We start from the raw sequence: 18376 nt of genomic DNA, 5'->3' as shown, positions 1-18376 counted from the left end.
CAATTTATGAACTCTTTTTATGTATATATATATATATATATATATGTGTTTTTTTTTTTTTTTTCCTTTTTAATGAATACATTTTAAAGTATATATAATAAAACACACTCTTTTATTATATATATATTGTGTAACCCAAATTTCCATACATTTTCTCAAAAAAGAAAAAAAAAAATGTAAAAAACACTTAGTTGTTCCCAGCACATTTGTCAATTAATTTTCAGCGAAATTGTGTTAGCAAGGCAGGAACGAAGAAGAAACGACTAGTCCCTGACAAATGGCCTGTTGTGAACTGCGCGTACGACGTAAAGCAAAAAAAGCGCGTAAAAGTGTAAAAACGTTGCGAATCGAACGCGAAAAAGTTCACAACAAATTCGAAAACGCTTCACAAAACGATCGCCAAACAGTTGAGCGAAAAAACCCAAAGGGGAACAAGAGGACACGCGCGGGTAGCCAAAACACAGTACCGCGTGGTAAAGACGCAGTGGACAGAACGCACACAGGTGAGGCAATCCGCCCAGCCGACCCTCCACCAGGCCGCTAACCCGCCAACAGCTACCCTCCCAGCAGCTACTTCCACAACAGCTACCCTCCCAAGAGCTACCTCCCCAGCAGCTACCCCCCCAACAGTTAACCCGCGCGCCATGGATCTGTCAAGGGGGAAAGTCATAATCGAAAAAGATATCAACAAATACACAATAGACGAAAACGTATTTTTCTTCGAGCCAAAGAAGGAGGACGTGTACGACGAAAACACAAACCTGAGGTACATATTCCACAACACATTCATAAGCACAGATGAAGAAATTGCAATAAGTGAATTCAAAAAGTATTGTAAAAATAAATCGTTAAAAATAAATAAATCATTTTTCGAAAATGAATGCTTGCGTTACCTGTACTCAGCGCAATTCGATTTTGCAAAAGCGTTAGACTTGATTAAGAGTAACTATGAATTCAGACTGTCCAACATCCTACCCATAAAAGAAAAGGACGTTATAAATTACATTAACAAAGGAGTCATATACTGGCATGGAAGAGATAAAAAATGTAGACCCATTCTGATAATCAATTTATTGAATGTAGAATCGTTAGATGTAGAAAGATTAACAAATTTATTTTTTTCTGTTTCGAATTCTTTTTAAAATATTTATGTATACCTGGGAAGATAGAAAATTATATATCTCTTATTGACTGCTCTGGGATTTCTTTATCTAAATTTCCCATGTCTACATTTATGAAATTATTGGAGATTATGAATTCAAAATATCGATGTAGATTATTTCGGATGTACATAATTGATGCTCCGAAGATTTTCAAAACCTTTGGGAAGTCGTTTTTAAATTTCGCTCCGTCCTACATGACGAAGAAGCTAAAGATTTTGGACACCAATTATGCGTCTTATTTGAGGGAGGAAATTTTCGACACCCAGTTGGAGAAGAGGTACGGGGGAGTTCGGGAGATCCGGGACAGCGTCTTTTACCCCTTCGCCTTTTACCCCAACTGTTCTTGTGAGGGGGGAGCGGTTGGATCGGTTGGAGCGGTTGGATCGATTGGAGCGGCTGCAGCTGCTGGAGCGGCGACGCTGGAGGTAGAAGTTGACTCTGGGAGTGCTGGCGAAAAGGACCCCCCCCGCGGACACGGTTTCCAACAAATGAGCGACAAAGCGCGCGACTTCCTAATGTCAGGCTATTCATTACACCTGAAATTGGTGGACCGAACTCACAAGGAATTGATGAGAAAGCATTATTCCTCCCTCGCGTCGGGAGACGGTCACGGCAAGAGTAGAGTTAAAAGGAGCAGCAGCAACAATAGCAGCATGAAGCACCTGGTCAGCCACGGAAATAACAGCAGCACTAGTAGGAGGAAAAAAAAAAAAAAAATAACTCCAAAAGGGATCAGTTATTAGAAAGCTGTTTCATCGATGCGGTGATAAATCAAGTATATCAAATCGAAAGTAACAACATTTTAAAAAACAATAAATTTGTGAATGCAAAAGGTAGCTATGTCGTTAGTGTAGGAAGTACACACAACTGGCTCTTCAAACTGAAGCACCTATTTCTTCCCGATATAACCATCAATTATTTAAAGAGCAGATTTCCCTTCATTATAAATTACCTCATCGTGAAATCTAATTTTAAGTCTATGCAGGAGTATGCGAAATATATAGAGACTCATGCCTGCGTGGAGGGAGATGATTCTATTCACGGCAAACATGGCAGTGGCAGACATGATCGAGATGGCAGAGGGACCAGCAGTGGCCATCCATATGGCGGAAAACTTTTCCATTCCCTTAGTTCGACTGCCAATACGACTTCAAATGCGCCTGCCAATAGGACTGCAAATGCGCCTGCCAATAGGACTGCAAATACCATTGCCCATTTTGGGGATGACCCGGACGAGAAACATTCGCACAAGTTAAATAGTGTAAAGTCGATGAATAGCCATGTGGATATAACTCGCGTGAAGGAGGGGAAGAGCAGAGGGAATACTCCCCACGCGCACAAGTCAAGGAGGAGTAAGAAAAAGGGCGAAGGGGGAACGACGCAGAATGGGTTCAGCAAGTTCGATGCGCACAGGGGAGGTTCTGGCTGCGGTGTTGGAAGCCCCTGCGGTGATCGAGGCGGTCAGGGAGATGACAGCACGAGGAGGACAGGAAAACACAATAAACTCCCCTCCAAAGATGCGAAGAAAAACTTTTACGCCAATTCGGAATCCATCTTTGAAGATAATAATGGCGATAAATCTGCTAAGGATAAGAGTGACCACCTGCAAAATAAGCAGCCCAGTAAGTCCAGGAGAGAGTGGAAGGAGAAAACCCAAAAGTGCTACAAAATTAAGGCAACGAATAATTTGTTCAGGGATGAATTGGTAAATCATACGCACAAGGTAGAGTGTGTTGAGAAGACCTTTTTGAATAGAGTGGTGGGGGTTGGAGATTACTCCCCATGTTATGATTTCTTCGTTGACATGGATAATTCGGGCAAGGCGACAGAGAGTACACAGCGTGAGTGTGCAAACAGCGCGGTGAGCTTAACAAACGCGACCTGCGCGGCCACCTCGACCAAAACGGCCAACTCTACCAAAGCGGCCAACTCGATCAAAACGATGAGCTCGATGAACACTCTCAACACGTTCAACTCGATGAACAGCGCCAACTCCGAAAACAAATTACACAGAAAGTCATCCGTAATTAGCATGAAGTCAGTTATACCCAAGAGGCTAGACTACGCCAATTCGAAATTCCAGAGGCAGTCTACCACCATGAATACGTCCATCAGTACCAAGCAATCCAAATATTCGTTTAGTAAATTAGGAACAGGGGAACATTTAGAGCAAGCACCACGGAATGACCCTTCAGGTGATGCGACACGTAGGAGTAACGCCAATTCGGTCAAGAAAAAAATTTCATCACCGAGCGCTAACGTAACGCACACTGCAGACGATGGACCGCCAACTGAGGAAAAGAACCCAAATCTCACCGCCCCTGAAACGGAATCGGATTGCACTAAACAGACAAAGGGTAATGCGTCCGATAGGAGTAAGCGAAGGCTCAACAAAATTAAGATTATTGGCTTGCAGTTTTTTAATAAAAGGACATCCAAAATGTAGGAGCATGTGTACGTATGGGTGTCCCCGCAGCAGGTGGTGTGAGCAGGGGGGAGAGAGGGGGCCGAAGAGAAGGAGTAAGCCCGTCCCACAAATGAGAGAAGCACATTGGGGATGAAGCGACGTGCTGGAAGGATAACAGCACATTCTTTGTTTTTGTAAATTTTTAACGCGCGAATAATTTCACAGGAGTGTAAGATGTTTTTTTTTTTTTTTTTTTTGTTTTCGTCCCGTCATTCCGTTTTGTGCGTTCGCTCCGTTTAGTGCTTTTTTTTTTTTTTTTGTTTTTTTCCGTCGTGCAGAAAGCTACACACGCATAGCTGTTACAGGTTAAAGGACGCCTGCGCAGAGACACCCACCCACCCCCTGCGCTGTACGACTACCCCCTATTAGACACCTTCCCTGTTGCATCTCTCTTTTAATTTTACCAACCGCGTAAAAGTTGTCCAATTTGTTAGCTAATTAAAGCATCTGTTTTATTCCATTTCGCTTGACATTTGAAGTACATCATTTTTTTTTTTTTTTTTTTAGTTTACTTAACATGTTTGCTACATCCCTTCGTGGGTTACACTACAATTTTTTTCGTTTTTCGCTTTTCGTTTTTCTCTTTCGTTTTTTACGTCGTGTTTTAATCCCTTTTTGTTTTTCGCCCCTTCTTTGCGAACACCCCTCGTGCAGTTTCACCTCATCATTGTTTTACCCATCCGGTGATCGCATCACCTTGTTGTTTTTGTAGCACGTTACTCCTCAGGAGTCTTCCCAATTTGTAATTCGTTTCCGCCCATTTTTATTTTTTTTTGCATCGGGAATTTTAAGAAGACAGTTATCAGCAGGCCGTTAAAGTGGCCCTGTCGAGTTTAAAAATTCCAGACCCCCTTTTGCGACACGCATGGGTAGACTTGCACATCTTTGCCCAATGGAGGTCTGGGGCGAAAAGGTGGAAGGACGTGTAAAAAGTGTTAACATGGCATTACCCCTTCCTCTCAACATAGCCCAGTTTATAGATGGATGAATTCGAAAGGCAGCACTTGCAGACACGGGGAAAGAGCAAAAATGTAGACACAACTGATTCTGCATGTGTGTATGGCTACCTTATGATCATGTCATTTTGTTTTTCCGTTCCTTTTCTTTATATGGAAAATTCTTAAAATGTGTTACGAGATTTGGGATGTTCGATTTGGTTCTCTTCATCTAGGGGGAGAAGGTCATGGTAGTCCATTTGAGCCGCTTTAATAAGGGCACATGTTCGCAAAAAAAAAAAAAAAAGAAACGCGCAATGTGCACTAAGGTATGGGTAAAAAAAAAAAAATCAGCCTTTGCGGCTTATTCGTTCAAAGGGTTAGGTTTCTTCTCCGTGTTTTCTCCGTTTTTTTTCCTTTTTTTTTCCCGTTTATTCTCCATTTTTTCTGCCTTTTTTTTGCATTTCCCCCCTTTGTCGCAATCCTTTTTGAGCTGCTCCTGCCAGGAAGACTCGCAATTTCTGGGAGCCGCAAGTTCGCAGATGTCTTATGCCTGCGTGTTGGCTCTCCTTGCGTGCTTTCCTTTCCTTTCCTTTCCTTTTTTTTTTTTTTTTATTTCTTTTCATATTGTTCCCTGTTCGACGTCTCCCCTTTTTTTTTGGGGATGCTTCTCTTTTTGAGGCTCTTCCCCCCTGTTGTCTTCTGATACGGATCACTCCACCGGTTCTACAGGAAGACTAAATGTGGCTGGCCTCAACTCCCTTTGTGTAAAATTAAAAATGAATTCCGATGTGGATCCTGCGGGTATCAATCCTGTGGGTATCAATCCTGCGGGTATCAATCCTGTGGACATCGACCCTGTGGACATCGACCCTGCAGATGTCGATTGCCCTGGGGAAGTACCCGATGAAGTTCCCCCTCGCTGTGACCCCCCCGACAGTGAAACAAAAGACGGGTGTGTAAATTCTTCTTTCCTGGATGGAGCCACTGGGGAGAAAAAAAAAAAAGGGGAAAACCTTCAAGGGGGGGAAAAAGGGAAATGGAATGAAGACCTCAAAAGGGGGGAAGAAAAAAAGGAGGGAAAAAAAAGCTACAAGCGAAGAAATCCCTTCAGGGGGGTCTTCGCTTACCGCTTCTAGTGACGAACACGAATCAAACGACAGCGCCGATGCAGAAGGGGTGATAAGCTTCCTCTCCAAAGTAAGCGAAAATATAACCAACCTGTGCAGGAATGAAGACCAAGTTAGCACCAAAAAAAAGGAGAGTGAAAAAATGAAGAAAGAACTCAAAAGGGTATTAAAGTTCATCAAAACAAACGAACAAAAACATAGACAGAATGAAGAGCATATAAAAGATCTAAAAGAAAAGATAGAAAAATATGCCATTAAAAATAAAGAAATTACAAAGTGCTACGAAGAAAAAAAAAAGAATATCCAACTTCTTCAGGGAGAATCTGACAAACTTCACAACTTATTTGATAGCAACCAGAAGAAGGAGGACAAATGGAATATCGAGAGGGAAAACTACTTAGAAGACATAGAGTCCCTAAAAACTCATATAGAAGAATTAGAAATAAAGGTCGAAAAAAAGAATAACGAAATTGAAGGGCTAAAGAGGGAAAATGAACACATCCTGTTAAAAGTTGACAACTTAGAAAAGAACAGCAAAGAATTAAAAAATGAAAATATCGAAATGAGTGAAAATCTCAACGGGGTGAAAAAAGAAAATGTGAAGAAGAACATCACGATAGATAATTTGAAGAAAGAATTGGAGGAGAAAAAAAAACTAGATGAAGAATACAACAAGGACAAATTGCTGATCGAAAAGAATACAGAAATTTTGATAGAGGAGAGGAACTATATCAATGAAGAGTTGATAAAAACACAGAAGCTGCTGGAAAATCAAATTAACAAAAATAGAGATCTGCAAAATTGTAAGTCGAACCTTCTCGAAAAGGTTGACTTGCTAGAAAAAAAACAAAAAGATCACTTAAAAAAAAATGCCGACTTGGAAAAGAAGCTGCAAGACTTGAACAAAAAAAATAAACTCCTCATGAATGAAGCGAAAATGAAAGAAAACGAAATTGCCAATAACACCTCCGTTATTAACGCCCTCACCAATGGGAACTCAAAAATGAAAGTAAAACTAGACCAGGAATGCTTCAAAATAAAACTAATGCAGAAGGAAAACAAATCGCTAACTATTAATGTTAAGTCACTCACGTATGAAATTCAGAATTTACTCAAACTGACAGAAGAAATAAAAAACAAGTACCAAAATCAGAAGAAAGAAATTAATGACCTCATTGTAGAGAAGGAACAAACCAAAAAACTTATTGAAAAAATAGACGAGGGTATTAAAAAAAGTACAGAATCTGCTAAGAAGGACAAAATGTTTAACATCAATCTCGAGAAAGACATTAAAAAAAGTACAGAAGAAAAAAACAAACTGAATGAAGAAATTCAATCCCTCGTTAAGGAGAAAGAAAAATTAATACAAGAGTTATCAAACACGAGTAGTAAAGTCATAAACAGTACCAACGAGTTGATAAATAAAGACAGCAAAATTGGGACCTATCTTAAAATTATTAATTCTTTGAAAAACGATCTAGCTAAGGAGAAGGCCCTTTATGAAAATATAAAAAGCGAAAAAATTAATACCAATAAGAGTCTCACAGAAATTAAAGAAAAACTGTCGACTCTGGAAGAGAGACACAAAATACAGAACAACGAACTAGAACAAATAAAAAATGAAAAAAAAAATATAGAAGCAAAAATTGGAGATTCCATGGAGGATAAAAAAAATGCTATAAGTCAATGTGAAAAGCTAAAGGAACAAATTGAAAAATTGAAAAGTCATCATGAAGATAGCAAAACGAAGCAACTGCACGACAAAAAAACTATCGAACAACTAGACTTTGAAATTAATGACCTAAATAACAAATTAAAAAACTATGAAAAGAGTGTTAACCAAAACAAGAAGGAGAAAGATCTTCTAAACAACGAAGTGAAGGAAAAAAATGAACATATAGCAACACTCAAGGAAAAGCTCAAGCTGCTGCAAATCTCTCATGATAAACTAGACGTCGATAGTAAAAACCATCTACAAGAAATTAAAAACTTGAATAAAAAAGTTGCCAACTTGAAATCCTCCTCCGAACTCTCCAATCTCTCCAAGGAACAGTTAAACAATACAAAGCTACAAATTAACTCGCTCAAAAAGGAACTAATCAATGAACAAAATAAAGTCAAAACCTTATCGGAGGAGTTGGAAAAACCAATAAATATCCACAGGTGGAGAAACATCGAGGGGAATGACCCCACTGCCTTCGACTTGATACAGAAACTTAGATGTGTACAAAAAAAGTTAATAGAAAAAACGGAGGAGTCCATGAAGAAAAATAGCATAATACAGTTGAAGACAAAGGAATGCGAACAGCTGCAACAGCAGCTGGGCAATTTGTCCAAGCAACCCGACGTGCAGGATGTCACTCAAATACGCAAGAAGCTGCGCGAGAAGGAGACACTCATCAAGTCGCTCACGGCGGAGATTTCGATGTATCAGGAGGAGACCGAGAAGAAGGCCAAGCGGAGAGGTTAAGCGGTGGGGTTAAGCGGTGGGGTTAAGCGGCGAGTCGACGGGCGAGGCTACGTGTCGAGTTTGTCGCATTCCGAGAGGGCCATTTTTTGACGCAACTGACCGCGGACAGCTTGGAGAGCCTCACCCCGTTTGTCATGCGATGCCCACTTGGGGGGGAAGCATGCCTCAGCACGTGTGCGTACGTACGTAGGTATATATACGTATGTGAGACCATATAGTGCACCCCCTGGGGTGGCTAATTTTTAATTTTTTTTTCTTTTCTTTCCGTTTGGTTAAATTTATCCTAACTGTGTTCGCGCCAAGAGGAAGTACGCCCTGTCCTTTTAAATGTGTAAAAAAAGATACGATTGCCTATATGTAGTATGGTTTAATCAGCCAATTCGATTGGCATAAGTGCGCCGAAATGGCAGCATAGACCGCCTCAAGGTGGAGCACAGACGTAGTGCGAAATGATATCCTGCACACAGGTTATATAGAGTGCCCCCCTTTTCGCTAGATAGCTCAAAAAAAAGGGGGGAAGGGGTACTCTCATTTGGTGAAACTGGGGAGAGAAAAAAAAAAAGCAAAAAAAAAAATGGTCATGCTTCCCCAAAAGTCAAATACACACAAACACAAACACAAACACAAACAGATACACAAGTGTATACATACGCAGTTTACTCGAAGTAATTCTTCAAATAAGTCGGCGTATCACATCCTGGATACTGTCTTAGCAAAACAAACAAGGAGGGAGAAAACAAAATGTTAATTTTCTTCAAGTAATGTAAAGTCTTTTTACTATACTCACTATACAAATTCTCATTCATATTTTTTGTATTGTTCCACTTCTCTATGTATAGAGTTTCCACAAAGTTATCATTTTCCTTTGTATATATGTGATAATTATTGAAACCTTTTTTTAACTCGAGTGAATCGAAACAGTACTTAAGTTCGTGGAGGATGTTTTTTACGAAATCATCTTTGCTGCAAATAAATTTGTTTATGAGCATTCCGTTTGATAAGCTCAGGTTACTTGATAAGCAGATCACCAGGTCTCTTAACACCCACCCGCTCAGCGCCCCGCTAAGGCCGTACAAAATGTGCTTGTAATTGTGCTTGTACTTGTGCATGGTTGGGGGAGAGACTGTCCTCTCTGTGTTCCTGCCGGGAGGAGAAAAGCGGAATGATGTGACGAAGCAGGCCGCACGTGGTCAGACGGAATGCACGCGGTCAGACGGAATGCACGTGGAGAAACGCACCGCGTGTGTAAACATGGAACGTTCCCATCGACACGTCGTGTACATGAAGCACACTGAAATGTTCGCCCCCAAAAGGTGCGCTAGCAAAAGCCGCCACAGGGAAATAGATATTTTCCCATATGACGCTTAACTGAATAATGCAAATAAAAGGAGTTGCGTGGGAGCAAAGCGCGCCAAGCGAGGGGGCACTTACCCGTATCCACAATTGCGGTTCGCTTTGCTTTTATGCTTTCCGCGGTCGATTTGTGCCGTCGATTTGTGCCGACGATTCGTGTGATCGATTTGTGTAGTCGATTTCGTCTGTCGATTTTTACGCTCTCTTTCTTCGCTCTCTTTCTTCGCTCTCCTTCTTCGCTCTCTTTCTCCTGCGACCCACCTCCTTCTGCTGCTGCTGCTGCTTCAAACTGGACTAGGCTCGCTGTTCGCCTGGTTAAAAAAAAAGCGTGGCAACACCTTTGCTGTGCGAACCAAGAGGAAAATCCACTTTTTACGTACACGTACCCATTTTATGAAGAGACTTTTTTTTCGTTTTTCTTCTTTTTTACCCACGAGTTAAAGTGCCACGCAAAGTGCACAAAACGACGTACAACTGTGTATGCATATGTGATGTGAGTTCTACAAATATCGAGCAGCTGGAAAAAAAAAAGGAGGCACTCACTGTGCGCATGTTAAATGAGGCAAGTGAAAAAATAAGGTACACCGAAAAGGAGGACGTTTTCCAGAAAGGGGAAAGCAGAATTTAAAAAAAAAATAAAATAAAATAATAAAACAATAAAGCAACAAAACAGTAAAATATTCTTTTTAAAACTTAACAAAAAAAACCTTAAGAAGCACAACTCAAAGGAAAAATCCCAACAATAAGAACTCAAAAGAAGTACTCCTAATCGAAATTGGCCACAGGCACCAAGTGCAAAATAGAAAAAACGACAGCATCTGGCAAGCACGTCGAGTAACAGATATCCAACCGCTAATCTGCTAAACTGCTAATCTGCTAAACTGCTAATCTGCTAAACCGCTAAACCGCTAAACCGGCTAACAGAGCGGAGAGCTTCTATGAGAACGCTGGCGGCCAAGTACCACGTGCTGGCAAGAAACATCTTCGAAAAGAACTCTGCCCGAAGGAGGAAAGTGGAACCCAGGGGATTGAAAAGGTACCTGTTCACGTCGTTCATCTTTTTCTGTTCGCCATCCATGGAAAAAGTCATAGGAACGCATTCGGGACGTTTCCATACGGACGAAATATTAGCCACCGTGATGTTAAAGTTTTTACCAGAATATAAAGATGCGAAGATTATTAGAACCCGTGACCAAGAAAAGCTAGACCAGTGTGATGTGGTGGTAGATGTAGGAGGAGTATACGATCATGAAAAAAAAAGATATGATCATCACCAAAAAGAATTTAATGGAACTCTAGATGAAAAGCATGACATAAGACTAAGCAGTGCTGGACTAATTTACAAACACTATGCGAAAGATGTTTTTCGAAAAGGGTTTGGCATAACGGATGAAGAAAAGGTGAACACTCTTTATGATAAAATATACACTGCCTTTATTGAATCTGTCGATGCCTTGGATAATGGAATTAACCAACATGAAGGAGTTGCCAAGTATCAAATTAATACTACCCTACAACATCGAGTGAATCGATTTAATCCCAACTTTCTTGAAGATGAAGCTGATGCCGACGAACGTTTTATGTCAGCTGCACAAATTGTTAAAGAAGAATTTGTTAGCTTCGTAAATTATTATTCGAATGTATGGTACGCAGCTAAAACTATTACCTTAGAAGCAGTAAAAAACAGATTCAATTTTCACCCCTCCGGAAGAGTTATTTTCTTGAAGAAGCATTGCCCCTACTACGATCATGTGTACGACATAGAAGAAGAACTAAACATAAAAGACGAAATTTTGTTTTGTATCTACAATGATAGATACCAGGAATGCAGATGTGGAACCATTTCCAAGAAAAATGAATCCTTCACCATTAGACTACCCTTTCCAAAAAGCTTTAGGGGTCTACAGAAAGAGGAATTGGAAAAAGTTTCGAACATCCCGGGACTATCCTTCGTCCATTATTCTGGATTCACTAGTGGAGGAAAAAGTGTGGACTGCCTGTTGAAGTTGGTGGAAGCAACTCTGAAGGAAAACAACATTTCCTTCTAGTTTACCTCGTGCAGAATTGGGGACCCCTGCTCAGTGTAAAAAAAAAAAAAAAGGGGACACCACGTCGTTTTGTCATGCCCCTGAGCTGATTGTATACTGCTTCTATCGTCTTAGACGCGTCAAATGGGTGCATGTTTGCATGTGTACCTACCGCAGTACCCTGCAGAGTAACTACTCTCCTTTTTGCCTTCACCGAGCCCCTTGTTTGTGTATAAAATTAAACGCCCAGCGTTAATCCTCCCCATCCCCCCTGCAAGAGGTGCCCTTTTTTGACGCACGTAGTGTATACGCGCATATGTGTAAGTGTATGTATACACCGCGGGAGAAAATAACAATGGAGGAGCCAAAATAGGGGCACGCTCAAACGAGCCGTACTTGTTCAGCGGCACTTTTTTTTTTTGGTGTACTATATCTTGTTGTGTGTAACTTAGCGGTGTGCGATAATGCCGCGCGTAACTTCACCGTGCATGATTATGCCCTTTACAATTTTGCCCTTTTTCGCCGTTTTTTTTTTTTTCGCAAAATAAACCCATCCTGAGAACATTCCACACCGCGTACGCACACGACAAGCAGAATTAACTGTTGTACATTTAGGCTTTAAAAAAAAAGGGGGAAAAAAAAATAACCACAAATGGCTTTATACCAAGCAAAAGGGACAGGACGTTGAGAAGAGGCATACTTGGACTGCTCTTTTTCTGCGCCGTAACTGCTTATGCGAACTGCTTATGCGTAGTGCAACCCCATGGAGGCAAGCACAATTTGGCTATGGCTAGCGTGAGTAGGTGCGTTCGAGCATTTCCCCTCGCAGTCGAGGATGCCTAGGCGAATTCGAGGCTGTCTAAGCGTGCTCGAGGCTGTCTAAGCGTGCTCGAGGCTGTCTAAGCGTGCTCGAGGCTGTCTAAGCGTGCTCGAGGCTGTCTAAGCGTGTTCGAGGCTGTCTAAGCGTGTTCGAGGCTGTCTAAGCGTGTTCGAGGCTGTCTAAGCGTATTCGAGGATGTCTAAGCGTATCGAAAATGCTAATCGGTGAGCGCTCGACGGATTCCACACCTTTCGCCACTTACAAAAGTGGAGGGAAAGGTACATCTTCAGCTGTACGTTCCAAACGAAGCTATCAATTTGTGACGGACTAAATAAACGGAAGAAAAACGGCGCACCGATTCAGATTGGTTCCTCAACACGTACAAACGGTGATGAAAAAACTGCCTCCCCTTTTGGCTGCAATTGGTTTTCTCACGCGTGGCGCTGTAACGTAGGGTAGTTTAAAAAAAAAAAAAAATTGTCCAATTGGTTGAAGCCAGCCAAACTGTTAACATACACAGCATGGTTATCACCCTTTTTGTTTTAAGTTAGCCCCATGTTCGTTTGCACAAATGTATGCACACACTACGCCTTGCTTCGGAGTGCCCCCCCAACGAAAAAAAAAAAAAAAAAAAAAAAAAAAAAAGGTGCTGGTAAGAAGAACCTATAATTTAAATGCCTTCGTCGTTACATATCTCATGTCAGCTTTAAAAATAAACGTAGCAAGCATTTTAAGAGAATTTGAAAACTTTTTTGTGTAAATCAAATTGAAACGCCTCACCTCATATTAAACACAAGTTACGAATAACCAACCCAACCTCCGCATAATTAAACAAAATTAACCCTCACGGAGTAAAACCCAATTCACCCTGTTTTAGATTACTTCAAAAGCTGGAAAAGCATAATTCCTATTTTGCCTCTCCCCGCCGGGGAAAAAAAGAAAAATTCCCCAACAGGTTTGTAGAACGCTTTACACCACGTTTCTTTTTTTCGACTAGTGAGTGTATTGCATGTTTACATATGTGCACTCTTACGCCGTGCACGGACTTATATACTTCCCATTTTTAAAACAGTCCTCCACCCCTCCCCCACTTTCATGCATCCCTGCTCGTAGAATGTGCGCAAATACCTCAAGCGAACACGCCAACCAAGTTTCTTAAAACTGTTTACAGCATGGGATGAAAATATACCCATTTGCTATGAACCCTTTTCGCATTACCCGCATGGCTACATATATATTGTCCTTCACGCAGTACGATCGCCCAACCCGTTGGATAGCAGCCATCACATCTTCCTCAGCCCAAATGTAAAAAAAAAAAAAAAAGATTCACATAATACTTATTAACGAACAATTCATCTCTATTAATTTTTGAAATTTTGTAGCACCCCTGCTTTTTATGGGCACATAGTCTGCGCATATATTTTTTTTTTTTTTTCTTGTCCTTCTCTACCCCCCCTTGCGAACAGGCGCTGCTGCCACGAACACGTACATATATATCGCGTACGTACATACATGTATGCGCCAAATAATAACTGCGAGTGAGTGCTTGAGAGAAAGGCTTCCCACAAAATGCACCCCGCGCAATATATACTACTCCTCACTAGGGCTTATGTATAGCAGCCACCAAGGTAGGTACGCTCTCATACGTACAATTCATACATGAGAGTAACGTACCGTCCGAATATTTTTTATTTTTTGCACTGCGACGTAGAGAGAAGGGGCCCCCCTTCACCCCTCCTCCCCGGTGTTTTTGTAACGCGTATTTCAACTAGTATATGAGTAGGCAAAAAAATTCGCTACGCCGCATGGGATGCATAAATTTTACTTACACGCCATTTTTTGGAAGCAGGGTCGGCCTTTCCGTGTCGGCATTTCTTCTCGTGGCCGGTTCTCTGCAGAGGTGCACCCAAACCAAGAGAGTACGTACATGTAAAGGTAGTACATATAATAATATGCATACATAATACATACGTATACATATACATATACGTATACATATATATATACATATACATATCATAAGTTTGTGCTTGGTGAATCCCCAATTTGGAAGTTTTACCTTCATCACCTACATATACCGCTATTCACATGTGCTCGTGCCTCCACCACTTGGAGAGTGAAGGAAAGGAAGAAAACCCCACCCCCTCGAAATAATTAAGTAGAGTACCCCCACACACCGTCGTACATATATATATATATATGTATAATAAAAGTAAGTACGTTATCTACATATATTTATTTATGCCTTAAGATAGTCCTACATTTGGGAATCTCCCGAGAGATGCACATAAAACCAACGTTCGCATGAGTGACCCGTTTGGGGCACTTTTTACTTGCAGCTCGCTAGATACGCCTTTGCAGCTAACCGCCACGCGAAGCAAGTACATATATTTAACAAATGTACATGCGCAATAATATATATATGTATGTAAGATTATACATATGCATACGAAGAGTGCGCCGTCGTTTTTTTTTTTTGCAAACGTTTTACGTACGGCTCTTCGTCGGGTACGCTCTTTTGAGTACCATCACGTGATACAGATGAGCATACACTGCGGCTTCTACATGGGTAATGTTCATAAATTATGCCTCATTCTTTTTTTTCTTTTTTTTTTATTTATTTTTTTTATTCACAAGGAATGGTACACAAGAACACAATAGGCTATTTCGCCCCTTCTATATAGGAAAAAAAAAAATAATTTTTTTTTTTTAATTCCTTTTAAAGCTTACTTAACGGGATTGTAATTAAATTGATCGAGCATATTTGCATTATAAATAATAAGATACAGCCGAAAAGCAAGTACAAAGTTTTGCCACGTTGCGAAAGAGTGCTTTTTTTTTTTTTAACTCGCATAACAGCAATACAGATACGTGTACATTTAGAAAACCAGTTCTTGTGTTTCCACTTCCTAGAGCGCACCACAGAAGTAGTAGCCGTCAAGGACCCACGAACTATAGCCCACGAACTATAGCCCACGAACAACCGCCTAAACGCTTAAACGCTTAAACTGAGAGAATAACTCCACCCCCCCCTCTTCATCTCCCCTAGCTTAACAAAATGAACTCTTTCAAATTTAAAAACTCCACCACTGGTGCAAGTTTGCAGAGCGCCGCAAACATAACCTTGAGGCAAATCCTGGAGCCCAGCACTGTGGATTTACGCTCCAAAAAAACGCACATTGTTTGTACGTTGGGCCCAGCGTGCAAATCCGTCGAAACGCTCGTGCAGTTGATAGACGCAGGTTGGTTTTTACCTCGGATTGGTTCTTCCCCCGGGGGGGAAGCGCACTTCACACATGCATGAAGCGTCGCTAGCCGCATGGATCGCGCTCCTTCCGTTCATTCTGTATTGAAGCTGTTCATTCCGTGCACTACCTCACCCCCGCTCATCACTTCCCCCTTACAGGAATGAACATTTGCCGATTCAACTTTTCCCATGGATCACATGAAGATCACAAGGAAATGTTCAACAATGTATTGAAGGCCCAGGAGCAGAGGCCAAACGCTTTATTGGGAATGCTGTTAGATACGAAGGGTCCCGAAATTCGAACAGGTCTTCTAAAAAACAAAGAGGCACATTTAAAGGAAGGAAGTAAGTTAAAGTTAGTTACAGATTATAATTTCTTAGGAGACGAAACTTGTATTGCTTGTTCATACAAAAAGTTGCCACAAAGTGTAAAAAAAGGAAATATCATTTTAATTGCCGATGGATCTGTTAGCTGTAAAGTGTTAGAAACACATGATGACCATGTGATAACAGAAGTGTTAAATTCAGCTACCATTGGAGAAAAAAAAAATATGAATTTACCGAATGTTAAGGTCGACTTACCAGTCATAGGAGAAAAAGACAAAAATGACATTCTCAACTTCGCCATTCCCATGGGTTGTAATTTTATAGCAGCTTCATTTATTCAGTCAGCAGAGGACGTCAGGATGATAAGGAATTTGTTAGGCCCTAGAGGAAGGCATATTAAAATCATCCCCAAGATAGAAAATATTGAGGGCATTATTAACTTTGACAATATTTTAGCTGAGTCTGATGGAATTATGATTGCTAGAGGGGACTTAGGAATGGAGATTTCTCCCGAGAAGGTTTTCCTGGCCCAGAAGCTCATGATTTCGAAGTAAGTCCATTTTAGCTGCCCAGCGACCTGCGCCTCGTCTGGGGGGACGCACCAGTGTGGAGATAGCGGTGTGGGGATGGCAGTGTGGAGATAGCAGTGTGGAGATAGCATTGTGGAGATGGCAGTGTGCAGATGGCAGTGTGGAGATGGCAGTGTGGAGATAGCATTGTGCACAGAGCAGTGTTCCCACTTACCCAATCGCGAACCTGTGAAGCACCTCATATGGCCCACCTGCCACACCGCCCACAAACCTTGCACGTCACATTTGCGCCCACGCATTGCTCCCCATTTGCCCCACGAAAAAAGGATAAAATAAAATCACCAATTAATTTTATCCCCTCCAAGTGGTGCATAAAATGAGTGAAATAGACGACTCCGAACGTTTTGTTCGAGTCCCTTATTATTCAATCTTATAAGTCAGCTGATTGGTTATATTTGGAGCATCTCTCGCTTCATTTATTTTTAAAATCATTTGGTGTTAAATTAAGATTACAATTCGACGTGCGTGTTTATCGTATCCATCGCCATCGTGCATGAGGAGGGGCTTTTTCGTATATATGTGTCCAACCCGTGGGCGCGTCCTCTCCTTTTGTAAATCGCATATGAATGGCATTTGGCTCGTTTTGTAGTTAGTTTTACCGCGTATTGGGATACGCCTCCACGATACACCCCTTTCCTCATGACCTATCTGAACCCTTTATTGCCTTTTTTTTTCAGATGCAACTTGCAAGGAAAGCCAATCATAACCGCCACCCAAATGTTAGAATCCATGACGAAGAACCCAAGACCAACAAGAGCCGAAGTGACAGATGTAGCCAATGCAGTGTTAGACGGAACCGATTGTGTCATGCTTTCCGGAGAAACAGCCGGTGGAAAGTTCCCTGTGGAAGCTGTCACAATTATGTCGAAGATTTGCTTAGAAGCCGAAGCATGCATTGATTATAAATTGCTATACCAATCATTGGTCAGTGCGATAGACACTCCGATAAGTGTACAAGAAGCTGTGGCTAGATCAGCTGTAGAAACAGCAGAATCTATCGGTGCAGTTTTAATTGTAGCTTTAACCGAGACAGGATACACTGCTAGATTGATAGCCAAGTACAAACCAAGCTGCACTATCCTAGCCCTCAGTGCCTCTGACTCCACGGTTAGGTGTCTGAATGTACACAGAGGAATCACGTGCATTAAAGTGGGATCATTCCAAGGAACCGACAACGTATTGAGAAATGCTATAGAAATTGCCAAAGAGAGGAACTTAGTCAAAGTAGGAGACAGTGCTATATGCATTCATGGTATTAAGGAAGAAGTCGCCGGAGCTACGAACTTGATGAAAGTGGTCCAAGTGGAGTAAGTGAGGTGTGCTAGCGCAGAGTGCACACGGTGTGCCTATGTTTATGCGCTTTGGGAAAGTTCAAAATGAAGAAGATAGAGAAGAAAAAAAACAGCAAATGGATTTATCGTGCATGTCTGTAGATGGGATCAACTTGGCACCCTTAAAAGTTAACTAGTGAAGTTGCTAGAAAAGGAATGCGCACACATGCACGGTAATCACTCCGAAATAGCGGTCCAGGAATACTGCAAGATGTAGCGAGGCGACCCAGCGATACACGTTTCGTCGCGCTGCATAATTATGCAGTATGGTCCTGTGTTGCATATATACATATGTATGTGTGGGGGCCCTTCCACCCTCACCATGTACTGCCCCACAGTGCACCAAGGTATATAAAGAAATGGGCACTAACACCTGCGTGGAAAAACCGCCCCTACGTAGTAAAGCGGTTTAGCAGTTGAGCAGCTGAGCGGTTAATAATGGAGATGCTTTTATATGATGATCAATTCTACGCCCTTTTTTACGTAACCATTTTTATTATGTGTATCCCGTTTGGC

General features: G+C 41.4%; 5 protein-coding genes across 5 annotated transcripts; 4 read left to right on the top strand and 1 right to left on the bottom strand.

The window, feature by feature from the left end:
• Positions 1-644: 644 nt before the first annotated feature.
• Positions 645-3609, top strand: PCYB_113160 (hypothetical protein; the record flags this gene model as incomplete). The annotated part of the gene is made up of 3 exons (XM_004223194.1): positions 645-1094; positions 1166-1856; positions 1907-3609. The coding sequence occupies 3 exons, from the start codon at positions 645-647 to the stop codon at positions 3607-3609; spliced, it is 2844 nt and encodes a 947-aa protein (XP_004223242.1).
• A 1735-nt stretch (positions 3610-5344) lies between these two features.
• Positions 5345-8165, top strand: PCYB_113150 (hypothetical protein; the record flags this gene model as incomplete). The annotated part of the gene is made up of 2 exons (XM_004223193.1): positions 5345-5520; positions 5705-8165. The coding sequence occupies 2 exons, from the start codon at positions 5345-5347 to the stop codon at positions 8163-8165; spliced, it is 2637 nt and encodes an 878-aa protein (XP_004223241.1).
• Positions 8166-8693: 528 nt separating this feature from the next.
• PCYB_113140 (hypothetical protein) lies at positions 8694-9274 on the bottom strand (the record flags this gene model as incomplete). Its single annotated transcript, XM_004223192.1, has 2 exons — positions 8694-8706; positions 8826-9274. 2 exons carry the CDS (start codon positions 9272-9274, stop codon positions 8694-8696), a joined length of 462 nt encoding a protein of 153 aa, XP_004223240.1.
• A 1168-nt stretch (positions 9275-10442) lies between these two features.
• On the top strand, positions 10443-11564 carry PCYB_113130 (hypothetical protein; the record flags this gene model as incomplete). The annotated part of the gene is made up of 1 exon (XM_004223191.1): positions 10443-11564. A coding segment is annotated over exon 1 (1107 nt), but the record flags the coding sequence as incomplete, so codon positions are not given.
• A 3769-nt stretch (positions 11565-15333) lies between these two features.
• On the top strand, positions 15334-17840 carry PCYB_113120 (pyruvate kinase; the record flags this gene model as incomplete). Its single annotated transcript, XM_004223190.1, has 3 exons — positions 15334-15607; positions 15772-16489; positions 17207-17840. Exons 1-3 carry the CDS (start codon positions 15424-15426, stop codon positions 17838-17840), a joined length of 1536 nt encoding a protein of 511 aa, XP_004223238.1. The 5' UTR covers positions 15334-15423.
• Positions 17841-18376: the final 536 nt, after the last annotated feature.

This window comes from Plasmodium cynomolgi, chromosome 11 (assembly GCF_000321355.1).
Source record: "Plasmodium cynomolgi strain B DNA, chromosome 11, whole genome shotgun sequence".
NCBI lineage: Eukaryota > Apicomplexa > Aconoidasida > Haemosporida > Plasmodiidae > Plasmodium > Plasmodium cynomolgi.
The sequence above is the reverse complement of the archived record's forward strand: the minus strand, read 5'-3'. Positions and strand labels throughout refer to the sequence as shown.